We start from the raw sequence: 26,639 nt of genomic DNA on the forward strand, positions 1-26,639 counted from the left end.
AGAAAATGTCAACGACTCGTGACTAAAATCCTTTATTCAACAAAGTAATGCAAGTAATCAACTAAGTAACCTAAATAAGTAGCCTGTTGTGTTTTTGTTTTTTTGTTTAATCTGTGTTTGTGGATTGTACATAATAGTGCACCTAAATTTCTCCCTTCAAAAGGGTCTGGAAGATTAGAAGTTACAGTAGATCAACCGAACAGACTCATCATTGAATTGGCGTATGCCATTGGCTTCACATCCGGGTGGGGGACGGCCTCGTAAGTTGTAAAGTGGGGCTTCATGTCCTTTCCGTTCATTGTAATGAAAGCCCCTTTGTTACCCATGGTATCACTGGTGTGGGAAAATTAAGGAGAATTAGCCTATGAAATAATTAAGTTTAACTACATTAAATGGACCCACCAATAGTTGGGAGCAGAGAAAACAGTGATGCATTTTCCATCGTGAGCTTCCTCGTAGCCGTCTGACTTGACTTCGTGACTGCGAACTATGTAATCTAGATGATTATGCTCCAAGAAACGGGCGGTAACGTCCGGTCCAAATTGAATTCCCACACCTGCATATTTAATGTTAACGGTTAAATTTTTCTTCGTGCAAATGGAATTGCATCTAAAGTTGATGCTCACCTCGTTTAGACGGAGAACGACCCTTCATCGGCTGAGGATCAGACCAAAGCAGTTCGCACATGATACCTTCTTCGGGTGGTTGACGGTTGCGATCCGTTATCCGGATGTCTTCCAATGAAATACCGTCCCGCGAAAATAGTCCACCGTGCATAACCTTTTCAAACGTACGTTGGCATAAATTAGAACGAATAGATGAAAGGGTAAGAATGAAACAAAAATGAAACCTACCAGGACTCGCTGATTAAGACAATGGCACAAAGGAAGCCAATTGTAAACTTCGGTGAAGAGCTCAGCCATTTGTGACGAATACTTTGACTTGACTTCGCCTTCAAACCCGTACATTTGGTTCATTGTTTGGCTCTCGTGATTACCACGCGCCATAAAAAAGTGATTTGGGTACAGCAACTTGAACCCAAACAAGGTAAAGATGCATTCTACAGAGAACGAACCCCGATCTACGAAGTCGCCATTAAAAAGCTACAAAATCAATGATTAGCTGTGCATCATTACTTTTTATTTTAGTGACTGAAAGATACTCACGAATGGGTTTTCGGTTGACGGGAGACCATTGAGTTTGAAAATGTTCATGAGATCATAGAACTGACCATGAATATCCCCACATACAGTAAACTTGCTATCTTCAGGTATGGTTACATCAATAAGCGATGGTTGAGCTTTGAACAATTCTGCCACCTCTAACAGAATCTGGAAGAAAATTTTACATTAAAAACCAAATATATCTTAAAAATAATTTGACAACAGTACCTGGAAGGCATATTTCCTGTGAAGTTTCTTTTGATCCTTATATGCATCCATAAGTTCTTGCATGAATTCTAAAGTCACTCTTCCATTCACCAGGTGAGGACCAGTATAAGTGCTCTCAACAGCCATGGAATCAATGTTAATAGATTCTGACACTGATTTCTTCACAGTATCAACAGCAATTGCTCTTTCAAAAGCTTGTTGCCTAACAATTTTGCTGCATTCGTTAAATTTCAATTTTGCATCTTTATCATTTGGTCGGGCTTTAAACACAGTTTCGTAATCTTTCAGGGCTAACTTAGTTTTCCCCAAAGCCATGTAAGAAGCGGCTAATAAAAAAAAAAAATTATGGTGGGTTCATCTTGATGAAATGTTCTTAACTTACCTCTTCTATAGTAACCTTTGACATAGGTTTTATCCAGGCTGATGGCCTTCGATGCATCTTCTAAGGCATAACCAAAGCACTCTGTCCTTAAATAGGCAAAACTCCTGTTGGCATACAGGACAGCTGAGGTAGGATTGCACTCAATGGCATTGGAGTAGAGCGTTATGGCTTTGACGTAATTTTGCTCTAAAAAGCCGAAAAATAATATGTAATTATTGCACAATATTCCTAATTGTTGAAATGGATTACTTTTAAAACATTCATTGGCTTCTTCTTTAATGGCATCAGCCTTTTCCAGATTCATGTTCTGTTCCATATTCCTTAATAAATTTGATAAAACAACAAATTGATATAATTCTCTTACGGGGCTTTGAAATGGGGGATGGGTTGATCGTGAACGTTGCCAGTTGCGTGAACACTAAATTTTCCGTCACGTGTGTCAAAAATCCAAAAAGGAAATTTACATTTAGGTTGCTGAACCAGATTTATGTTCTGCTATCAAATATCAATAACTGTGAACTGACTTACTGAGTGGGCAATGAAATTTACATGTATATTTTGAAAAAAAAACATATATAAAAGTTTGAATTTAAAATAATAAAATTATTTCTTTACTGATTTACCTGTAATTTATGATTTATGTGTTATAGAAATAGTTGAGCGGGAGAGAGATATTGACAACCTCGCAACATACTGCTGTTCTCATGTTATTGTGGCGGGACAAACTCGTGGTTCCGACAAAAAAAAAAGTGACAAACAGAGGTAAGTTCTTCTTCGTATTAAATTAATGGATTTAAAGATTCATGTCCTTGAAACTGAAAAACTATTTTACAATGTAGTGATTTCGAACGAAAGGCACAATTAGGGACGCCTCAGAATGTCTAAGTCATCCCAGAAAAATACTATATTCAATTACTTCGTGAAATCTCCTACTGCTGCTGGGAGCACTACTCCTTCACGAAACACTAATGCTGCATCAGCTTCTTCTCCAACATTTGCGAGCCCTTCAACTAAAACGACACCTAGTCGTGCAGCCTTGACTCCTTCCAATAAGGATACACCTAAGCTGAAGATTAAACGAGGGTTGTCCCGAACTCCTATACCACAAAAAGAAGGTTATGAGCTTGGCAGTCTTGTTTGGGCAAAACTTGACGGTTTTCCATGGTGGCCCAGCCTTGTATGTCTCCATCCTGTAAAGAAAGTAGAAAAAGAAGGTGGAAAGATACATGTACAGTTTTTTGACAATCCACCCACGAGATCGTGGATTCACATGAAATTTGCAAGACCTTATACAGGAAGCCAAAATTTCAACTCACTTGGTGTTAGTAAACCTAAAGACAGTGATTGGGATAATGGATGTAAAGAAGCAGACAATGCTCTTCCAATGTCTGTAGAAGAGAGATTGAAATTAGTAGTTGAGCTACTTCCATCTGATGAAGAGAACAGCATAAGTGAGGAGTCTACACCAAAAACTGCTACTAAAACATCTAAGAAAGCTGAAGGACCAAAACCCAAGAGAAGAAGAATTTTGGTACCAGGTGACAGCAATGAAGATGAAGCTTCAGAAGAAGAATACAAGCCAATGGCTGTTGACAGCAGTGAGTCTGAAGTTGAAGAGAGTCTAATTGAAGAAGATCAAGAAAACCCTATTTCAGAGGAAGAAGTAGAGGAGGAGAGTCCCGTGAAAAGGAAACGTAAATTACCAGTTGCAAATACGAAAAGTGGTTTAAACACCCCATCTAATTTGAAGTCATTCGTCTGTGATTCGCCTTCCACCATCAGTAACAGTACCAAAAAGAAGCTGTCTGACTTTAGTTGCAGAGATGCTGATGGAGTCTGTGATAGTCAAAGTGAAGGAAGAAAATTCTCACATCTGACTTACGAATTTTTGAAGCCAGCCATTATTCGTGATGGTCAAAGGCGCCGTCCAGATGATCCTGATTATGACCCGAGATCTATATACATTCCCGATTCGTTCAAACAAAGTCTAACTCCAGCTATGGTAACTTACAAAATTACCCATTAAAATTTCTACATTACATAATTATTATTAATTTCAACAGCGCCAGTGGTGGGAAATGAAAACCAACAATTTTGATGTCATCCTCTTCTTTAAAGTTGGCAAATTTTATGAGCTGTATCACACAGATGCCCTGATCGCTGTCCAAGAATTGGGTATTATCTTGATGAAAGGAGATCACGCTCACTGTGGATTTCCTGAACGAGGCTTCGCTAAGTACTCCTCCCAACTAATCGAAAAGGGTTATAAAGTAGCTCGGGTGGAACAGACAGAAACACCAGAGATGATGACGGAACGATGCAAGCGAATGTCTCGTCCCACTAAATTTGACCGAGTCGTAGAGCGTGAAGTATGCCAGATTACGTCACGTGGAACTCGAACCTACAACGCGATTGAAGGAGACAACTGGGAGGTAGTATTTTCACAGCACTTAATTGGACTTTAAATAATAACTATGTGGTTTTAGGTTGAACACCATTTCTTGATGGCGCTGTGGGAAAAGAGTGGATCGGAGGCAGCTGGTGGAAAAGTCGAATTTGGTGTGGCATTCGTTGATACATCAATTGGTAGTTTTCAACTAGGGCAGTTTGAAGACGATCGCTATCGTTCCCGTCTTTCGACGTTGCTAACCCGTTATAATCCTGTGGAAATCATCTCAGCCAAGCGCGGAGTCTCAAACGATACTACCCAGGTGTGGAATGCTGCCTGCCCTAATGCTCTTCATGAGATGGTCAGCTCCAACGCCGAGTGCTGGGATCCAGCAAAAACTCTCCGCTCTCTAGCCGAAAGTGATTACTTTAAAGTGAATGGAGACCTTGATTGGCCGGAAGGCATTCGCCCGTTGCTCGATGACAGTAGTAGCCTTGGCTTGACTGCCAAAGAGGAGTCTGAACTCGCCATTCGAGCATTGGGAGCCCTTCATTGGTATCTGAAAGAATGTAAACTGGACCAAGAACTGTTATCTCGCCGTTCATTCCAAATTTACTATCCGATTGATGAAGAGCCACAAGAAAATGCCATTTTTGGTTCCCACATGGTAATATAAAATTCTTTATTTGAAAATTATAGTCACATTAACTCCATTGGTTTTATATGAAGGTGCTGGATGGGATGACATTACGCAACTTGGACGTTCTAGTAAACTCTTCCACGGGTACCACAACAGGATCTTTATTGGAGCGACTCAACCGCTGCAACACAGCGTTTGGCCAACGGATGCTTCGCCATTGGCTATGCGCACCACTTTGTCAACAGGAAGCCATCGACGATCGGCTGGACGCAGTCGAGTATCTTTTGAGCAACACATCAGCAATAGAAGAGGTTAGAAAGATTCTAAAGTCTCTTCCGGATTTGGAACGATTAGTGAACAAAATCCACAGTCAAGGCAGTTCACTCAAAGCTAAGAATCACCCCGACAGCCGCGCTATTTTCTTTGATGCTCCTATTTACAGCAAGAAAAAAATAACCGACTTTTTACTCACATTGGAAGGCTTCCGGTCGGCCCAAAAAGTTGAAGAATACTTTCGCGAATCCACCATTATTTCGAAGCTGCTCAGGCAATCGGTGAAGCTAGCGAGTCAAGGCGGGGAATTTCCTGATATGGACGAAGAACTGGAGTTTTTCCGCCTTGCTTTTGATCATCAACAAGCTGCCAAGGAAGGCACGATGGTTCCTCGACCAGGTGTTGACAAGCAATACGATCAGGCCTTGGAGCGGATAGCCGAGGTTCAAGCAGACGCCGAGAAGTATCTACTTGATCAAAAGCGTCACTTTGGAGGAAAAGTATCATTTGTTGGTACCGACAAGAAGCGTTTTCAACTGGAAGTTTCTGAAGCAGCTTCCAGTCGTGCGAATCATAAATACGAATTACAAGGTCAGCGTAAAGGATTCAAACGATACTACACTAACGAATCTCGTGTTTTGATTCAACAAATGTTGACGGCTGAAGAACAGCGAAATTTGGCCCTCAAGGATATCAGTCGACGAATTTTTGAGCAGTTTGATAATCACCATTTGCTGTGGGAGAAAGCAATCACGTGTTTGGCTGTTCTAGATGTTGTCTTGGCTCTCACGGCTTTCGCTGCTGACCAGAAAGTCTGCCGCCCTCGTATCATTCCTCCAGGAAGCAACCAGCGTCCCTTTTTGCGGCTGATCCAAGGACGCCATCCAGCCCACTCCCAACAGTTTGCCAACAGCGAGTTCATTCCAAACGACGTCACCATTGGATCTGGCGTTGTGGAACAATCCGATTCCCAGGTCGATGCCGATCATTCGCTCACCTTAGTGACGGGCCCAAATATGGGTGGTAAATCGACGTTGATGCGTCAAGTTGGTCTTTGCGTCATTCTGGCTCAAATGGGATCATTTGTCCCTGCTGAAGAATTTGAGCTGACTCCAGTGGACCGACTATTTACGCGTTTGGGAGCCAACGACCACATCTTGGGTGGAGAAAGCACCTTCTTTGTTGAACTGAGTGAAACTGCTGCGATCCTGAAGCATGCAACGCTACATTCGCTTGTTTTGCTGGATGAACTTGGAAGAGGCACTGCTACCTTCGATGGAACAGCTATTGCATATTCTGTTGTGGATCACTTGGCTCGCCGTCAATGTCGCACTTTATTTTCTACTCATTATCACAGCTTGGTCCACGACCTTACTTCTCACCCTCAAGTTCGTTTAGGCCATATGGCGTGTATGGTGGAAAATGACGAAGAGGTGGACGACCCTAGCCAAGAAAACATAATTTTTCTTTACCAGTTTGTTGATGGAGCTTGTCCCAAGTCTTATGGATTCCACGCGGCACGACTGGCTGGACTTGAGAGGAGCATCATTTCACGCGGCTTCCAACAGGCGAAACGTATGGAATCAAAAATGTTGTCTGTTGAATTGTTTCGTGATCTGTTCGAAAAACAATCTCCTAAGTTACCTGTCGATTTCCAGCCGAATTGGAATTGTCTTTTGTAATGGTTGGTATTCACAAAGTTTCGTTTTCTCTGTGCTTACCCACGTACTTAATTATCCCAGGTTTATTAAAATAAATCAGTGTTATTAAGCGTTTAAATTAAGTTTCATTAAATTATTCATTTATCGCTTTCCAATTAATTACTACTGAAAACGAAAGAACGAGTAAACTTGTTACAGAATTACCTTGTATGATGATACCTGTTCGATGCTTTAATCAATGCATTTTCTTATCGCACCTGTAATTTAAATTTTAAGACAAAAATTGTCAAAATTCAAACACCAGTTGCCGTAGTGAAAGTAATAATAATGGTATATCAAGATCATTCCGGCCATGGCAACGTTAATTCAAAGATGTCAAGCCAGTTGCAATTAGGCGAAAAAGAAGAATTGGTTGACTCAAACAAGGGTTGCCGATCAAAAAGAATCATCGCCGAGTGAAGAAAGAGGAGACTGCAGGTAAGTAAAGCTGAATGTTGTTCGCATACTTAGCTTTTTATTTTTAGGCTATATTTTTAAGGAACTATTTTTTTTTAAATCTTATCGAATTGTTTCACTTATTTTCGTAGATTATATTCACTAATAATCTAATGGCTTTAAACTCTGTCTGTGTAATAATTTCTAAATTAGGCCCTTTTTGCGAGTCGCAAACGAACTCACTGTTACTTTTAATACGTTTCTTTTGGCTAACATTTACGTTTCTTTTGGACATCCATGTAAAAATGTATCGGCAGTTGTTGTGTGGTAATTTTTTGGTGATAGCCGATAACTATTCCACCAACAAAGCTAACTTTTTAATTTTTCGATAATTCCTTTCTATCTACTAAATCTATTTCACTTTCACGGAGATGACGAATATAAAATCACGGTCTTTTAAAAGACATAAAACCTAACCTGCACTTTCTGTGAGCGGCATATGGACCTGCATTTTACCCACCAACCTGCACGCCGCACCCTGCACTCCGGACTCCGCACTTTACCCCCCGTCCAACCTGCACCTGCACCCTGCACTTTACCGACACCCGGGACAAACGTCTCGTCTGCCTGAAGCACTGGCATCATCCAGCGGTGGTTTTAACGATTCAGCGGATTTTCCAGTGTGCCGCTAGATGGTGTTTGATTGTTTTTAAAATGGCGAAATGTGTGAACGGGTTATGTCATCTTCTGTATTCGAATTTTCATGTTTTACTGCCCAAAATCAACCAATTATTTACATGTAAGCTTATTGTGATGATTCTAACTACATAGTAGCAAATTATCTATCACTCACTTTGTACTTGACTAATTGTGTATTACTTGGAATTCTAGAAAATGTACCTGCTGTCTGATCATCAGATTAATTTGGACCCTATTTTAAGAACAAATTGCTCAACACTTTCTGTAACTCACACTCTCAGCTTCATCTACATCATCCTCTTAACATTTTAGAGATATGGTTTATACAGGTAAGCATAACCTTCCGATTTTACTACCTCATCATCCATCAATGCAATAAAATAATCCCAAAATTCACGCCCCTTTTATTTAACAGGTTCATTCTTGCCTGAAAGATGTTTACACCTTTGAAAACTTTTGGTGTGGTTGTTGCATCATGAAATTGTATTGCTACCATTCCCTGCATCTACCACTTCATAGCTACAAGAAACGAGTAATAGGAAGCCTACAATAGATTGAGGTAAAGGTGTGCTTCTATGTTCTCGCTTTATCATGTAATTAACTTTCGATTCCACCGTGGCGGTGGGAATTTATGGGCCTCACTGCAATGTTAAAACCTTTTTCTGTTCTTTGCTATAGGAATTCATAGGTTGTGTGTTATGTCATTGGATCCATTGGATTTTGCGAGTCAGCCGCCGATGTCAATCTAAAACACAGTTTCTTTATTGGAATTGTGTGGTCTGGCACAGAGATCCTTGATGCTGGCCTTTGTCCATTACAGAAGAGTGACTTCTACCAACTTTCTGCTCCATCCTTATCTTCGCTACCCACACTCATCTAGCTTCTCTGCTTAATATGCTGCTGAACAATTTGTCGTACCTCACTGACGAGTTAGACCAGTCGCTTCCGTCCGCAACGACACACCTACTGTCATCTCCACGGAATTATGCCCAGGTACCCGACAATTGACTTTTTTTTCTTAGATTATCTACTAGTAATTAGTAGTAGTAATAATCTATTTGCGTTAAACTCTCTGTCTGTGTAATAATTCGAAAATCAGGTCTTTCTTGCGCGCTAAAGTTAGACGTTTCTTTTTTCTAACGCTAGATGGCTTTTCGATCATTTTCAGCTGTCAAAATAGTAAGTTTCAGTTACTTTGCAAATTTCTTTAACATTTATCGGCAGCTATTGTGTTGAAATTTGTTGGTGGTAACTGACGATAACTATTCCACCAACAAAGCTCACTTGTTAAATTTTCAATTTTTGACTTTTTTTTCTACTTCCGGTTTTCTCATTTCAGTCAGTAGTTCAGTTAATATTCATTCGACAAACAAACGAACCACATATTCGTAATCCTCGTTAAATTTGTGGTAAAGTTCATGTTTCTATTTTTATGTACGCGTACTTCCGGTTTTGAGAATTTTCCTGAACTATAGTTCAGGAAAATTCTCGATTTTGGCCAAATTTTGGATTTCGTTTAAATCACACCTAATCGACCCCAAATTTCATGGAGATCACGAATATGTGGTTTAATTTGACGGCAGCTCATTTGTTAAGGCGCTGTGGTTACTTCTGGTATACTTCCGGAATTTTTTTTTGTACTAGCAAGAGGCTTTGTTATGTATGGAGTTCTCAATATTGTTAGGTAGATTTTAAGCAATTTCAAGCGGGCCTTTAAAGTTTTTAGCAAAAAAAAACAGACAAATGTACTATGTGACTATTATGTAACTTTTATTGGCATGTTCACTTAATAAGAATTTGTTTGTCTTTATTCAGGTAATTCAGATGAGACTTCGAGAAGATGGAATTCCGAGACTCGTCATCAATGTGGATCACCGCGACCGGCACCGAGACTCGTCATCAACGGGGATCATCGTCTTGTTGGTATTATTTCGTTATGTGTTAGTTAGCCCGTTGTCTGCCACGCCTTTGTTCTCCCCTAGCTCCTTAGCACGGGCCGCGCTGTTTGGTCTCGTGGTTTACATGCCGCGGAGTCGGACAGTCGCACCAGCCCCAGATTCGCCGAAAGGCCCTGTTAGGCAATGCACCATAGGGACTTCCCCCTTGTCGATACGGTGATGGATTCTAGAGGTTGTGCATTCCATCTTCTCCTGTCACCGTGTCAGCCCGGACTTGTCAGCAATGGCAAGTCCCTCTTTGGTCATGGATCCTTCTGACGTGGCGCGTAGAGTAGTAGAAAAACAATCTACGGGTTGTATGGCGTGGCAGCCAACGGGTTAACTTAAGTGTATGTGTGTATGTATGTATGTGATTGAAAAATGTGGTGGAATTGTGGGTGGAGGTGGGATAATAAATGCAATTCCTTTTCTAAGTTTTGTAATTGCTTTATCTTACAACATGTAACGAAATAAATTATAACAGTTGTATCAATAAATTTTAACTCTTAAGTTTTAACTTTCCTTCTATGTCAAACCAGAGTCTGTAATTCCTTTGTTAAGCCAATTTGAGTTTAAGTAAAGCTATAAACTTCAAAAATTTAAAGTAAACACTTTACGGTACATCTCTTTCGTAAAAGGCTTGAAGGTGTTAAAAGAAGTCGTAGAAGATAATTTACCATTTAAACATTTATTTTCTCATTTAAGATCAACAACGATTCCCAGTGACTAGTAACTACCAAAATATGACCGACAAATCTGAACACAAGTAAATAAATCAGAAATTTCGGCTCTAGTATTTTAAGGCCTCCTTGTAGTAAACCGGAGAAGCGAAGGTTGTAATGTAACATTCAGGTGCCTCAATGGTGTAGTAGCTCGGGGCAGTGGAATACTCCGCAGCTTCGGTAAGTAGGTCGGAACAGCCTAAGTAGTTGTGTAATACTCAGGTGCCTTGGTGATGCAGTTAACAGGTGCCTTGGTGATGCAGTTAACAGGAGCTTCAGTGTAGTAGCTGAGGGCAACGTAGATTTTGGTGTAGTAAAATGGAACACCGAAGTAGTAATTCGGATCGTAGTACGATGTAGCAGCCGCTGTGTAGTAAGTAGGTACTGAAATACTCGGCCGCCTCAGTTGTGGGTAGGTAGCTGGGTGCAGAGTAGTCTTCAGAGCCTCGGTGTAGTGAGCTGGAGTAGAGTAATACTTGGGAGCATCAGTGTAGTAAGCTGGGGCAGCATACGTAGTCGCGTAGTACCCCGATTCTCAGGTGGTGTAGTGCTTGGGAGCCTCGGTGTAGTAGGCTGGAGCAGCGTAGGTTGTTGTGTAATACTCCGGTGCCTTGGTGGTGTAGTACAGGTGGGCCTCGGTGTTGTAATAAGCTGGAGCCTCGGAATAGTAGCTGGGATCGGAGTAGTACTTTTGGGCCTCGGTGTAGTAACTGGTTGTTGCGTATTTTGTTGTGTAGTTAGGCGGCGACGTTGCGGTTTGGTATCCTCCATACCCATGAGACATCGGTACAACAGTGGTCGACTCGGCAATAAACGATAACCAACGGTAGAACGACGCCATTGTTAACTAAAAATTAAAAACTTAATATTAATATTCAGTTATAAATGGCAAGTTTACAAATAGAAAAAGTATAATTGATATAAAACTCCATGAATAAACGGAACATTTACCCATGAATGAGAATTGGAAGAATGCAGTTGTCCAGTGGATTACAAATATTGTGCTGCAGTTGTTGCCGGGTCGGAGATACTCACTCGACTGATCTCCTTTGCCTTTTCCTCTCTTTATATACGACTTTTGCTCATCTTGTTTCACCTCTTAAGCCTTACGGCTATTGCAACCACTTGATAGTGATAAAACACGTGTAGTTCTCACCCAGCCTCGGTGGAGTTCGGTACACCAGTGGTCGACTCACTATCAACGATAGAACACTCGACAGCAGCACGACGCCAAAACTAACTGAAGACAATTTTAACATTAATTTTCATTTATAAATGATAAATCAGCAATCTAAAAAATGTGGAAACAGTGGAATAATTCAAAAGTGAATGTAAAAACAACATATTTACCCATGATTGCGAGTTGCACGATAAAGACTGCAGTTGGTGACGAATAGAGTACTACAGTTGTTTCCTGTGTTTAGTAAGGTGGAGAAGCGTAGGTTGGGGTGTTCAATTGCCTTGGCGGTGTAGAACAATGGAGCTTCAGTGTAGTAGATGGAGGTAGCGTAGGTCGTAGTTTAATACTCGGGGACCTTGGTGTAGTCAGATACTTTTGTTTGGTAGTAACTTGGAGCAGAGTAATACTTGGGCCCGTAATATTTGGCCTTCTCAGTGTAGTAGTTGGGGGCCTCGGTGTAGTAACTGGTCGTTGGGTTTGATATTGTTTTGTAGTAAGACGGCGGCGTTGCGGTTTGGTATCCGCCATACCCAGGAGACATCGGTACACCACTGGTCGGCACAGCGATCAACAATAACCAACAGTAGAACGAGGCCAGAATTAACTAGACAATAATTAATTTAGAAACATTGAGTTTTAAGTGACATATTAACAAATATAAATAAAATTTAATTGATTCAACACTTCATTTAAAACAAACGAATATTTACCTACGATGCAGTTGATGACAAATAGTGCAGTTGTTGCCGGGTCGGAGATGCTCACTCGACTGATCTATCGCCATTTCTCTCTCCTTTTATACGATTTTTTCTCACCCTCACCTCTCAAACCTTGCGGTTTTTCTACCTTTTTGATAATGATGCAAAAAGTCCCGTTCTCACCCAACCTCTACACCACTGCATGAAACGTTTTACTCCATGACCTTCGATTGAAATGCAAACTGGCCTTTCCTTCTGCAGGATGACGTTGCTGGGGATGGGTCTACAAAAACCAATATCATCCAAAATGAAAACCAAAAAGCTTAACCTTGCGGCTATTGTACCTGCTTGATAATGATGAAACCCGTGTCATTCTGACCCAACCTCTACACCACCGCATGACACTTTAACGTAATGTTCCTGATGACCTTCAACCAAATTCATAGGAAATAGAAAACTTTCGTTCAACCTTACCTCTCAACTCAAGCCTTGCAGCAATTCTACCTGCTTGATAATGATGAACACGTGTCTTTCCTAATTCTCACCCAACCTTACACCACCGCATATGACACTTACGTAACGTTCCTTATGAGTTATGACCTTCAACCAGATCCATAGGAAATAGGAAATGATACTACTTTACTTTTTTAAGAAAGCAAAAGTCTCTTTAGTATTTTCTGGCAAGATTGGGTCATCATATTGCTCTTGACTGAAGTATCCAGCTCTTCTTTGGTCAGAGGCAGGTAGCTATCGAAAGGAGATGATAAATAGTGGACTTTCCATTCGAGTGACGTTGGGTCTAGAAGTGTTGGATTAATGCATACGCCAGATTCCTGATTGATTCTGCAATTTCCAGAGAAAATAAGAGAGGGCTTCACCTCTGACCACTCTTTCTGTAGAAGCTTCATTACCGACACCAAAATGTTTTTCGACGTGATCAGCCAACCAATCGATGACTGAAGAAACGAAATGCACAGGATTCTTAGATTTCTCCCGCAACCCTCCGACCGACATACTATCCATGCCTTTTACAATCAAGTGAATCCTATAGAGTATAAACCACAATATAGCAAACATACTATTTTCAATATTTGTTAGCTTGTGTATCATACCTTTCTATATGTATTTTTTTCATCAGTAGATCTGATTCCAATTGATTTTGTGAGGCAGTAGCATGCCAAGAACTCCAAACTTTCTTCAACTTTTGCAAATGATTGCTGTCAGGAATATGAACATTTTCTGGGAGCTTCTCATTCAACAGGTCATTCAGAACTGATAGAAATCTTTTCTGTGTGATTTCCGCCCAATCCGTGTTATACCACACATCCCAGATAAATCAGTGTCATCTGGATTGAAATCATTGGCTGAAACAATTTTCAACACCATAATGTTGCGAGCCAAAATTGATGGAAGAGCATCATTAAGATGAGTATGTTGTGGGTGTTTAGTAGTTATTGCGTGAAAAGTTTTTCTTAGGTCTCCACATCCCAAAAAGAGAATCTGTGAGGAAAACAACCATATTCATGTAAAACATATCAAACGAAGGAACAGAAGGCCCCTATAAACACGAAGGATTTATAGTAATATATCTCACCTTAGTTATACCAGTGTTGTCATCACTTTCATGAAAGTTGTATTTTTTCAATACATTCCTGCCTTGAATATTGCCAAAAGGATAATAAAGACGGGGAGATTTGCCTAGGACAGGAGAACCACATGATGGTGTTCTTAACATTTTTACTGCAAAAAAAATCAGTGGTAATTTTTTTCAGCTTTCATAAACAAAATATCGTTACCTTCTTTGTATTTGGCACGTGATGAATAGCGAAAAACTTAATTTAACGATTACGATAACAGTGTGGCTTGTGCATACATATCGAATTGGACATAAAGGTTCAGACGACGTGGCGTCCATCCACACACACAGCTGATCAGTCCAGAAGTAGTGGTGGGGGTGGAATTCTGGATTGGCGCTCTTTTGAAATTTACTAGGACGAAGCGAAAAGAACCCGTGTTAGTTGTCATGCCAATTTATATCAGTGAATCGCTTTTGCTTTTCCCTATTTAAGAACAAGAAAAAAATTTACCATTCAAAATTATTTTATTTGCTCCAGTCTAAGTATTCGAAAACACAAAAACAGATTATCTTGATTCAACTTGAAAGGAAAATGCAACAACTTTTACGAATCCACTGTGGGGTTTTCTAAATAATGAAAGAAAAAACTCGAAAAAGCCAGTGGCTCGAAATTCCGTCTAATAAGGCCATTAATTTGATGTTTTAAGCCCATTAAACTTTCTTACATGCTTTTTTATGCTGAGCCCAGTGTTGACGTTGGCATTCTACGCTACAATAAACAGCAGTTCGACAACGGCTGCAACGTTTCAAATTCTCTGGCACTTTCTGACAAGCATTGCAGCAACTATTATCATTGGCCATTCCTCTTGCAGTCGATCTGGTTGAAGTGAAGGCATCACAAGATTCGACTTCGTGAAACGGACAATCGATGTAAAGAGGTGAAATGAATGTGGCCATCCACGGACTATCATCTCCAAGAGTGACATTCTTTTTCTGCCAAATGCTGGGTACGATCTTGGTGGAATTGAGTCGCAAGACAAATCGTAAGAACTGCGACTGTTCCACATTTTCAATTTCAATTGTCATCATCTTCTCGGGGTCGTAATCAGGAAACACTCGCGAAAAATTTTTCGCATATTTCTTCTTGTTCCATTTACCATCCGTAGTCAGTTTTTCTGCTAATCGGAAGTCAAAAGCGGAAACCAAGAGAGCTGGAGAGCCATTTGGAGTTGTAAGAGCAGGATGATGGACTCGAAGATACCAGTCAGGTATTGAAGCATTTATCCGCTGAATGCGAACACAATGAGAGGGGTTTAAAAACAGAGCTCTTACAACATCACGAGCAATGTTCAAAGGGGATTTATCAAGCAAAAGGGAAGGATTCTCCAAATGACGGAAGTTGTACTGGCTCCTCAGGTGAATATCCAAGGTATGAAAACTAGGGCTGGACAAAGTGGTTTGGAAGTTTTCTTCTTTCCAAGATTTTAGTCTTTCTGGATCGAAGACGTTGTCCAAAACACACGAGTTGGCAGGTCGGCATTGACATGGCCAGGGCTCCCACAATGCTTTCTTCAGCACCAAATTCACATAATGATCTTTACGATGAAGAGTGGCGTGGATGTCGTCGACAAGGATCGGGTATGGAAATGACAGCGACAATGGCTCAATGTTATCCGGTTGGGCCAGTGACAAAGTAACTTCGTGGCAAGATTCACAGGGAGCCCTATGATTCGTTGACACTTGTAAGCCTTCAATTAGAAAAGAGAATTAACAGGATTAAAACAAAATCAAACTTGAATAAATTTACCTGAGACATTTTTAGCTGCGACATTTATTTTCAATTGATACTGATCCTCGGACTCGAAACAGCTATCGACCTTCATGTGCATTTCTTCCGAACGAGGAGGTTCAAGCTGGGAATTCTTAGGAACAAATGGGTAGGGAAGACTCCATTCCTCCACTTGCATTGATTCAAGCGACTCCAACTCGAAAACATCTGCACCGTTAACAATATCCATAACGAATGCAAGGTGTGTTTTTTCAAGGCCGTGATCGGGAATCAAGAGAAAGGAAACAGAAATATCTTCAAATCCGGTCAAGGTCTTCTTCATTACAAGTTGAAAATTGTCGATGTAATGGACATCTGGTCCGAATAAGTCACAGCGGTTTCTATACGCAGATTTCGGCATAAGGATCACTCGAAGTAATGCGGTACCATTCAAAGAAGCCAATTTTTTGGAGGACACAGCAGGAATATTAGCTGATAACTTGAGGATCTTCTGGCCATTCTTCCAGGCATCCATTGTTCGCCTAGCTAACTGGAAGGAAGGAAATAGCTCCATCTTGGTGTCCTTCAGAAAATGGTTTCCTCCAAGCCGTTGAATCATCGAGTTCACTACGTAGTTGAATGTTTGTGGGGTATACAATACCATGCCACATCGTGATCCAGGAGGGACGACGCCCATGATACAAAAAGGGAACTTGACGTTAAAACAACTATTCGCTAGCCGATCGAGGCATTCGCCCAACGCCGGGGAGGGTAGCATTACGATATTGCGAAATGGAGGTGGTTTTTGCCAGCACAAAGAAACAGGTGGCGCCATTGGACTTCGCAAGTCGAAAATTGCAGGTGATCCTAGTTCGACACGGCTAATCAGTCGCAATCCATACATGGTGGGAATCATGCTCAAAGGACAGCAGAGAGCTTTCTCGACGTAAAGTTTCACAGACCATGACAATGTGGCCCAATTCATGGTCTCGGTGAACAACACTGCTTCCGGGTGATCCGACAATTTTTCGGTACAAGCGAGAATCAAATTTGCTAATCCAAGGTGATCCGCAAGGTTCGAACAGTCAATTACTTCAAATTTGTTGGTATTTTCAGCATAGCAAAACTCTAAGGCATCTTCTAAATAGAAGAAGACTTCAAAGTTTTTGTCCTTGATAACTCGCTGTCGAAAGGAAGACAAAAGGTTCTTGAGTATTTTCTGGCAGGAACGAATCATCATCTTGTTCTTGATCGAAATGTCTAGTTCTTCTTTAGTAAACGGCAAGTAACCACCAAAAGGACTCAATGAATGATGGTTTTCCCAGCAGAGCGTTACGGGATCTAGCATCGTTGGGTTAACACACACGACGGTGACATCACTTTCAAGTCGACAAGTGCCTCTTTTATAATAGCGCTTGGCCTCATCGCGAATATTTTGCCTTACAGACTCCTTCAACCCTTCGATCCCAACATTTCTTTCCAAGTGAGAAGCTATTCCATCTATCGCTATCGAAAAAAAATCGGTATTTGTCACCTTAGCTTCTTCAGCTAATTCTCCTGGATACATTTTGTCCCATCCTTGGCAAACAAACACTTTCCTAGAAATTTCCAAAATACATTTTACAGATGGGTTAATAGGTAGTTTTGAACTATAGTAATAAAATGTCACCTTTCATCATCAATTTTCTTCATAAATAAACTTGCTTTGGATCCAGATTCTGATGAAATTAAGAGCCAAGTACTCCACACTTCCTTAAGCATCTCAAATTGACTCGTTTTTGGAATTGAGACATTTATAGGCAGCAAGCCATTCAGCAGGTCCTTCAAAATTTGTTGAAATTTCTTGCAAGTCATTTCTGGCCACTCAAGATTGTACCAGATGTCCCAGAGGAAAGCAAAGTCTTCTTTATCTTCAGGATTGAAGTCAAATGCTGATATTATTTTCAATATAACAATGTTGCGAGCTACTACTGTTGGACTGAAATCGTTTAAATGAATTTCCCATTTGTTGGAACTTTTATTGGTTGCCATCTGGAGAACATTTCTGAGGTCCCCACTGCCCAAAAAGAGGACCTAAATTCAAAAAATGTAAGTAAAACCAATATGAGAATTTAAGTAACCTTTTATTCGCTAGGTGTTACCTTCATTGTTGAACTGAGGTAGGATCCACCTATTTCACAACTGAAATCTTGGAAAACATTTTGACTTCTAGTATTACCAATAGGGTAGTTCATAGGGGAAATTTCAAGCAAGGCACGTCGAGCAGTAGTCAACATTTTAGCTATGATTAATTGGTTACGTTCGTTCAATCTTTCACATTAGATGAACTATGTGTCTGCATACAAAAATTCTTATTACAGAGGTCTGATGCACACTGATGTCGCAGTTATTTACTTTAACTCTAGTTAATGATAAATTTGTTTAGCAAAAAATGAACACGATCTTTGAAACCAACCTTTAATCTTTAATCAAGAACATTGACAAGCAGACGATGGCTGGGTGTTGCCATGACAACTTGCCATGACGCATTATCGTTATTCGTTACGCCCGCCCACCTTTTTCACTTTCCTATTTATGTGAGGTAGGGTGTTCTTACTGTTCTATCCTTACGTTGATTCAATTTTAAAAAAATGGAGTGGATTATATCACGCTAGAATGATCTACTAAAAATTCTATTACAAAAAGAAAGATTGCCTAATAAATGATATGACAGATAAGATTATCTCTAAAAAAAGGGTGGAGTCTCTTGTCTTCCAAATAAGTTTCAGTGCCTATCCCCCATAGTTTGTGCCCAGTTCATTCTACTGCGCATAAACGGCGTAATTGAATCACTTTGCTTCACTATTCAAGCTAAACAGATATTGAAGAAAATATATTCTTAGGTAAGTGTATATGGGTCGAAATATGGGTCTGTTTTGGCAAGATTATAATGCATTTGTCTTGCCTGTAGGGAAATAAATATCAATGGACCCACCAACAATCGTAAGGTATGACAGGAATAAAGTATTGGGCGTGGGTATTTCCGCACAAGTATTCGCTGGCCAATTTAATGGAGAGCAAGTTGCTGTCAAAAGGATTCTCAAAAGAGCAGATTCCGATTTGGACCAAGAATTTCAAAACCGAGAAGAACAGACCATGAAGAATCTAAAACACGAGAACGTTCTCAAACTGATAGATGTGCAACAAGACATGGACTTTAAGTAAATAATACAATTCAAGAGCTTTGAATAAATTAAGTCTGCTTCAAATTTTATGAACTATCTGTTAATAGGTATCTGATACTGGAATTATGTATTGCAACAGTCAACGATTACATAAAAGGAAACTACAAAGGGGAGATGCCCACCGAGATTGATGCGTTGATTCAAATGGCCAGCGGATTGGCTTACATCCACTCCCAATGTTTGGTCCATCGAGACATCAAGCCGGCCAACGTGTTGATTTCTCAATCGATTGTTCTGAAAATTTCCGATTTCGGAGTCTGTCGGCCCGTGACAAGTTCCGGCAGTTTCTCGATGACTAGTGGTCCAAAAGGCACCCGCATCTATTACTCGCCTGAATTCATCGAATCCGAGGGGAAAAGCAAAGAAGATAAAGAAAAAATCAGAGCTAACGTGACGATCGACATCTTCTCGCTGGGCTGCCTCTATTTCAGTTACCTCACAGAAGGCTGCCATCCGTTTGCCAAAAATGGAGGATCGCCCGACGAGTTTGGAACTATCTCCAACATCCAATCAGATATAAAGGTTCTCGACAATGGAAAGTTGTCACCGAATCATTACGCATTCGCCGTAATTGATGGAATGACGAAAAAAAATCCCAACGAGCGCTGGAAATTGGATGAAGTCCTAAAGATTCTAAATAACGAGAAAGAAAAGAATTAATAAATTTTATCATTTTCGGGATGTCCAGTGACAAGATTAAAAAAAAAATTAATGTTTAATTCAATAAACAGTTGAAATAATTCACAACAAATTAAACTAAGTTTTTAGATGCAACAGATTCCTTATAAGTTACAAATTTACAAAGCATAAAGTTGCCAGGCTTTGAAGACAAATAAACCATGAAACAATAATCGTCAAATAAAAAGATTGCAACACGCTTCGACACGATAAAGTGATAACGTCATTTGAGTTGGTCGAACGAGATAAAATTCTGTCTAATCTTAAATTTGTTACCGAGTTCAGTAATCGTCGCTTCAGCTCGACTCTATAGTTTGTTTAAAACTACTTGAACGGTTTTGCTTAAGGTTGTTCGAATGTTGTCAGCAACAACAGAGAATGAACCATCCACTCCAAAACTACTTGGTAAAGGGGCTTTCGGTATTGTTTACGAAGGAAAATGGAATGGAGTGAAAGTTGCCATCAAACGGATAGACAAGACGGAATTTCTAGCGTCTGATGGATCCATCACCAACGCTACAACTGCTGGACAACGAAGTGAGGAAGAGGTCATGAAAAAACTGGACCACCCTAACGTGCTCAAACTACTTCACGTCGAAATCGATAAGAATTTCAAGTAAGTGAGTTATTCTTTTTTACAAGGTCTTATTTGATAAAACTCATTTTGGATTATAGATATTTCTATCTTGAATTGTGTCTGGCCACCATTGGAGATTACTGCAAGGGAAAGTACGCTGGGCCCATGCCACCGGAAGCAAATTCTTTACATCAAATGGCCAGTGGATTGGCTTACATTCATTCAATCGGGTTAGTACATCGAGACATCAAAGAGGACAATGTTCTGATATACAAATCGGCCGAAGATTGCATCTGGCTCAAGATTTCAGATTTCGGCTTGTGTAAGCTAACATCGGCTAGTGGTAGCTACTCGATGAGAAGTGGCGTCAAGGGAAATCAAAAGTTCTTTTCGCCCGAACTCCTTCAACTAGCCGACCAGCAGGCTAGGAGTTTCGATAGCGTAGTTCATCAGAGAAGTAACGTGTCGTCCGACGTCTTCGCGCTGGGCTGTCTCTTTCACAGTTACTTGACTAAAGGGAAACATCCTTTCTCCGATTCACGAGGATCATTCTTTATCCCGATCAATATTCTGGAAGGAAAATTCCACCTCGACGGTAAACGTTATCGACATTTTTTCTTTTACATCAGTTTTAAATTATTATTCAACGGATATTTTGTTTGGGCAGATCAAATCAACACGACTTTCCGGCTCGTAATCACCGGAATGATTATTCTTAATCCTGAAACACGCTGGAGTTTGGATGCCGTCGAAGTACAATTAAAACCTCATCTAACAACAAATTGATCAATTTAATAAATTAGCACCGATTAGGAATATCGTGCACAGATAAAAATACAAACTTTCCCTATTACGAAATGACAAAATAATTTCGATTCGTTTTTTTTTAATCTTTAACATTCCTATTAAGATTAAACTGTCAAATGTCGTTGGTTTTTCTCTCCTGTCTTGTGGGAAAGACAGTTAAAATAAAGTCGCAACTGTCTGAAACGCTGGATAGGCGGAAACAATAATGGAAGCATCCGCGTATCAAAGTACGAAAGAAAATGTTTACAGTTCTGTCTATAGCCCAAATTACGTTGAGTCATTTGCTATTCTTAAGTCATAAATGATTACACGGCGAGCTGTTTGAAAAGAACAGGGTTTTAAACCACGTCGTTTCCGTAGACGGACAAGTCCCAGCGGCTACAGTAGTGCCCGATCTAGAAGAAACCCCGAAGAAACCCCAAAGAAACCATCAAAATTGACATCAAGAAAAACAAGCTGCTTGGCAAAGGCAAATATGGGTCGGTTTTCGAGTGCACTTTTAAAGGAACGACTGTGGCCGTCAAGAGATTGCAACTACTCGATTGTGATGATGCTGCCAGAACAGAGAGAATGCGGGAAGGGAACGCCATGACAAAGTTAATACACCCTAACGTTCTGAGACTCATTGCAGAGCAAGAAGACGACAATTTCAGGTAAACATAGATATCGCAGACTTTTTCCATTTGATATTTGTCGATAAGCTAAGAGTTTCTTCAAATAATTTAGATACCTTAATTTGGAGCTTTGTGTGGCGACGGTCGACGATTACATTCGAGGAGATTATTTAGGCCAGATGCCTGCCGAGATCCACGGCCGCTTGGGTGCCGTGTCCTTGGAGTAGGATGCCGGTGGTGAAACTGATGCAGGCTTTCGTATTGGCCACTTTAATCCACTCGACGTCGACACCGTCGAGCGCCCGAATTGGAACTAGCCGGACGTGATGCTGGTCGTAATATGACAGCAGCTTCCGACGATACGGTGAGTTAGAAGAGTTATTGAACTCTCAGACCGCCAGGAGCGCTCTTATGGCTTAGTACGACACGCTATACTGGTCGCCAGGTGACGTTCATACAACCCTGTCAAAATAGAATCCATTAAATCACGATACTTGAAATACTGGAGGGACATTCACTTCACGTAAAATCAGGAAGTGCAATGGTTTGTCTGCTATTGTTCTCCGAGAGATTCCCGCACAAAAATGCATCACTATAAGCAGACCCACTTAATGATGAAGCAACTTATACCCGACATCATCATAAGGAAAACAGGCGAACGACAACCTGAAATGAAACAGTAGCAAAATAATTAATGCAAGAAAAAGATACGTACCTAATACATTAACCTTAAATTAAACTTCAGCAATGAACGAGAAAATTTTATGACAGCACCGAAGTACCTCAAAACTCTAGCCCCTCTAGCCTATAGGTTTTCATCACATGAAACATGTTGATCGAGCAAAAAGCATGTGCATTGTAGGAGATTTAATCGGAATTTAGTAAAGAAAATTTCGACTTACTCATTGTCCAAGAATACGGAAAGTAGCCAAGGAAACTTCACCCTCTGTATCACGTATCCCACATCTATAAAAATGTTTCAGATTATTTCTTACACTGCCAGCCAAGTTAGTAACGATATTACACACACTTTAACTTACGTTTACCATGAAGTGCTTCATGAGCATGGGACGAGATTTATACAGCAAGATGCAAGAGATGACATATCGGCGAAACGGTCAGCCGTGACGGAATGTAATCAGCTGATTTGGCCCATTGGGAATGATTTGTTACTTATCTGAAAATTTGGTGACACAAAAATATTTCATCTGTTATGTTAATTTAATATATGTCCGGTTAATTAAATTGTGTTTCAAACAAATTATAATGTAGCAAAATGCATTTGACATTCAGAACAAAACGCTACAGTAAATTTTTAAAAACTTTAGAGTGAAAACTAAACGATATGTTCACAAATACTAAAAAAACGAAAATTGGCTACCATAGGCTAATATTGGATATAAATAATAATATTAACAACACGGTTATGTGTGAAATATAATTTATATACCGGAATGTCCTAAATGTTTAATGTTGGAATATTTTTGTAAATTGCAAATTTAAACCATTGAATAAGGGAATGGGTAGGTGAGTTGGATAAGTCGTCGCTTGGTGGTCAATGATATCTTGAGACCCGAGTTCGATTCCCCATGTGAGTAAAAAATACCTATACCCGTTATCGCCAGATGGCGATCCTGATGTAGGCGATCGAAGTGTCTAGCCAACAAGGAACTAGTTCCTTCGTGCTTAAGGTGAAAGATTCGCTCTTTCAATAACCGGATTGATTTAACCGTAAAATCCCATCGCTAGAGTTGGGTTGTAGGCAATGTTTCACGGAGTCATGAACCGTTTGACATTGAAAAGAAGGTTGTTCAATTTACGCTAGAAATATCTGCTTCGTTCGCTGAGCTGAATTCGGCTTTCAAGCGACTGTAACTACAGTCTCTAATATCTATAGCCAGAAGGAACCGGTGTTTCGGCATACGGTTGCTTGTTCGACTCACACTCGACTGCACTATGGACTTATTGACATGTAGCACAGAAATTATGTTTACTAGATTCGGTGTTCTGCACTTGAACTTAATAAACCTGCTTGCTCTCTGCTTGGAAGGAAGTTTTCGGATTCAGGAAATCAGGAAAAATAACATTCACTTTATAACAACAGTTATAATCATCAACAGCCAGAAGGTACCTGTGTAATGGAACATACGGCTGCTTGCTCGACTCACACGACTGCACTATAGACTTATTGACATGTTCCCTTTTTGGTTTTTAACATAATATTTTAAGAATAAATACTAACAAAATGTTTTCGACTACTTAAAAAAAATTTGTTTTTTTTAAGCAGTTAAAATTTTTAAGATAAGTCCAGGGGGAATCGAAGGGGAAAGAAGACAACAAATCCGACCTCGACGTATTATTATTAAGATTTTTGGCGGAAAATGAATGTATAACGAGAAAAAACCAACCGCAGTTCAAAAATGTAAGAAACCTCCATTTTCCGTGCTCCACAACTCACAATTCCGGCTGTGCCGAAATTTCCCCAGTTCATGATAAGGAATCCATCCAAATATGGCGAAGACGTCAAACAATCAAACGAAAATAAGACCACTTTCCGGCTCGTAATCACCGGAATGATTATTCATAATCCTGAAACACGCTGAGGTCTAGATGTTGTTGAAGTACAATTAAAACCTCATCTAACAACAAATTGATCAATTAAATAAAAAAGCGTAAAATAATTACGATTCGTTTTTTAAATCTTCAATTACGCTTCGTCAATATTAAAGGAACAATATAATACGTGGACTATTAAGAAAGAGTGAGAAAACGTTCTCTCAGAGCAGAGCGTGCATTAAATCTAAACTGTAAAATAAGAAGATAACCTTTTATCTGCTCACATTTCACCGTTGAACCAACCCACCTTATAAAACCAGATTGTTATCAAAATAGGGGAGGAGATATAAGTATATATTCCTATTAAGATGAAAATGTAAAATGACTAAGTTAGTTCTTTCTCCTGTGTTGTGGCACTTGTGGGAACGACGGTGAAAATAAAGTCGCAACTGTCTGAACCGCTGGATAGGCGGAAACAAGAATGGAAGCATCCGCATATCAAGGTACGAAAGAAAATGTTTAAAGTTCTGTCAAGCCTTAGCAATGACGTCAAGTCAACTGAGTTTTGTAAATTGTTACGTCATTAATGATAACACGGTGAGCTGTTTAAAAAGAAAAAAGTTTGTAACCACTTCGATTCCATAGACGGACAAGTCCCAGCGGTTGCAGTAGTGCCCGATCTAGAAGAAACCATCAAAATTGATATCAAGAAAAACAAGCTGCTTGGCAAAGGCAAATACGGGTCGGTTTTCGAGTGCACTTTTAAAGGAACGACTGTGGCCGTCAAGAGATTGCAACTACTCGATTGTGATGATGCTGCCAAAACAGAGAGAATGCGGGAAGGGAACGCCATGACAAAGTTAATACATCCTAACGTTCTGAGACTCATTGCAGAGCAAGAAGACGACAATTTCAAGTAAACATAGATATCGCAGACATTCCATTTGATATTAACCCATTAACAAAGAGTTTCTTGGAATAATTTAGATACCTTATTTTGGAGCTTTGCGTTGCGACGGTCGACGATTACATTCGAGGAGATTATTCAGGCCAGATGCCTGCCGAGGTCGATGGGTTATTTCAAATGACCAGTGGATTGGCTTACATTCACTCCAAACGCTTCGTTCATCGAGACATCAAGCCGGCCAACGTGTTGATTTCTTCGAGATTTGTCCTCAAAATCTCCGATTTCGGGTTCTGCAAGACCGTGACGAATTCTGGAAGTTTTTCGACCAGCAGCGGCCTAAAAGGCACTCCAGCCTACATGGCCCCGGAATACCTGGAAATGAAAGGCAAAAGCGAAGATGAAATTAAAGCAATCAGAGCTCGTTTGTCGCTCGACATTTTTTCGTTGGGCTGCGTTTTCTTCAGTTACATAAAAAAAGACATACGTTGTCATTTGTTTCAAAACCCGAAAACCAAAGATTTTTTCTCGATCATTTCCAACATCGTTAAAGGCAAAAAGTTTTTAGAAGGGGGTGAGTGAATCTGTAATTGTTCAAAGAGTATTAATTGGTTAACGTTGTCTTGGTAAGTATTTGTTTTTCTTTCAGAAATTTCTGGAGATCACTACGCATACAAACTTATTGACGGGATGACCCACAACAACCCCGAAATGCGTATGGGCTTGAATAAAGTTATCAGTGCACTGCAGCAACTGCTGCCCTCACAAGAACAAGAATAAAATCATATAAGCTGCTTCTGTAATCAAATCTAACGTTTTAAAAAATCTATTTTTGTTAATCTACAAGCAGTTCTATTATTAACCATATACATACTATACTTGGTGCTGAGTAAAAGAATAACGCCTTCAGTTCATCTACCCTTAAGTACTACAGGTACAGGGCCGTTTCCACTCAATACATGCACAACAGAGGCAGTATTGACATGACTGTTGGCATGCATCTGATCTAAAGATTTTGGTAATACCGGAACCATTTGCGAAGATTATGGCATTGCTTATTGCTAGCTATTAATAAATTACTCCTAAAATTGCAAATACATTTGCAGGACTTCAAGGGCACATATTTTTCTCCATATTTTATCTTAGGACTAGATAAACTGTATGGGGATACTTACAAAATTTTAGTAACAGTTGTCAAGCTTGTTTGAATGGATGAGAGAAGATTGTGAAAGCAGAGACTGAATTAGAGAATCAGAGACGTATGTGGTGAAAGATAAGTTTTTAATTTAATCTTTGGACACTACCTGAATAAAACCTGCTTATCACAGAATGAGAGACCAGAAAACAAGAACACAAGAAAAATACTTGTGCAGCTGTGACATGACGTGGGATTGTAAAATGCCTTTAACACATAACCTACTAAATATTACGGCCAGACATCTGGCTATCTCGCCGTTACCGAGAAGCCCCGCCTACTCAAGATCACGTGCTTGTCTGTGATTGGCTGTCCCCCAAAATCGTTTCCATT

The 26,639-nt window shown here is 40.1% G+C and overlaps 7 protein-coding genes across 8 annotated transcripts in view; 4 read left to right on the forward strand and 3 right to left on the reverse strand.

Moving 5' to 3' along the window:
- The window catches only part of LOC124313083 (dipeptidase 1-like), a 1,013,891-nt gene that overhangs the window by 930,892 nt on the left and 56,360 nt on the right, over positions 1–26,639 (reverse strand). The window lies entirely within an intron of this gene.
- On the reverse strand, positions 17–2,225 carry LOC124313059 (serine/threonine-protein phosphatase 5-like). Its single transcript, XM_046777761.1, has 8 exons — positions 2,023–2,225; positions 1,774–1,959; positions 1,392–1,717; positions 1,167–1,331; positions 855–1,103; positions 627–780; positions 403–556; positions 17–333 (listed from the first exon to the last, which is right to left on the reverse strand). Exons 1-8 carry the CDS (start codon positions 2,087–2,089, stop codon positions 192–194), a joined length of 1,443 nt encoding a protein of 480 aa, XP_046633717.1. The 5' UTR covers positions 2,090–2,225; the 3' UTR covers positions 17–191.
- LOC124312812 (DNA mismatch repair protein Msh6-like) lies at positions 2,450–6,854 on the forward strand. 2 transcript variants are annotated; one of them, XM_046777285.1, is made up of 5 exons: positions 2,450–2,535; positions 2,613–3,775; positions 3,837–4,205; positions 4,260–4,829; positions 4,892–6,854. In XM_046777285.1, exons 2-5 carry the CDS (start codon positions 2,651–2,653, stop codon positions 6,755–6,757), a joined length of 3,930 nt encoding a protein of 1,309 aa, XP_046633241.1. In that variant the 5' UTR covers positions 2,450–2,535; positions 2,613–2,650; the 3' UTR covers positions 6,758–6,854. The 2 variants fall into 2 exon arrangements, with proteins under 2 accessions (XP_046633241.1, XP_046633242.1); XM_046777286.1 differs by having other exon boundaries at positions 2,463–2,530; positions 2,611–3,775.
- On the reverse strand, positions 14,490–18,277 carry LOC124312833. Its single transcript, XM_046777326.1, has 5 exons — positions 18,207–18,277; positions 17,893–18,086; positions 17,421–17,824; positions 15,791–17,349; positions 14,490–15,731 (listed from the first exon to the last, which is right to left on the reverse strand). Exons 2-5 carry the CDS (start codon positions 18,025–18,027, stop codon positions 14,695–14,697), a joined length of 3,135 nt encoding a protein of 1,044 aa, XP_046633282.1. The 5' UTR covers positions 18,028–18,086; positions 18,207–18,277; the 3' UTR covers positions 14,490–14,694.
- Positions 18,505–19,698, forward strand: LOC124313268 (serine/threonine-protein kinase/endoribonuclease IRE1-like). Its single transcript, XM_046778100.1, has 3 exons — positions 18,505–18,633; positions 18,702–18,951; positions 19,023–19,698. The coding sequence occupies exons 2-3, from the start codon at positions 18,716–18,718 to the stop codon at positions 19,633–19,635; spliced, it is 849 nt and encodes a 282-aa protein (XP_046634056.1). The 5' UTR covers positions 18,505–18,633; positions 18,702–18,715; the 3' UTR covers positions 19,636–19,698.
- LOC124313258 (serine/threonine-protein kinase/endoribonuclease IRE1-like) lies at positions 19,903–21,084 on the forward strand. The gene is made up of 3 exons (XM_046778087.1): positions 19,903–20,269; positions 20,329–20,825; positions 20,898–21,084. Exons 1-3 carry the CDS (start codon positions 20,010–20,012, stop codon positions 21,014–21,016), a joined length of 876 nt encoding a protein of 291 aa, XP_046634043.1. The 5' UTR covers positions 19,903–20,009; the 3' UTR covers positions 21,017–21,084.
- LOC124313245 (serine/threonine-protein kinase/endoribonuclease IRE2-like) lies at positions 24,591–25,954 on the forward strand. The gene is made up of 4 exons (XM_046778061.1): positions 24,591–24,710; positions 24,853–25,123; positions 25,195–25,685; positions 25,761–25,954. The coding sequence occupies exons 1-4, from the start codon at positions 24,689–24,691 to the stop codon at positions 25,889–25,891; spliced, it is 915 nt and encodes a 304-aa protein (XP_046634017.1). The 5' UTR covers positions 24,591–24,688; the 3' UTR covers positions 25,892–25,954.

This window comes from Daphnia pulicaria, chromosome 9 (genome assembly GCF_021234035.1).
Source record: "Daphnia pulicaria isolate SC F1-1A chromosome 9, SC_F0-13Bv2, whole genome shotgun sequence".
Taxonomy (NCBI): Eukaryota; Metazoa; Arthropoda; class Branchiopoda; order Diplostraca; family Daphniidae; genus Daphnia; species Daphnia pulicaria.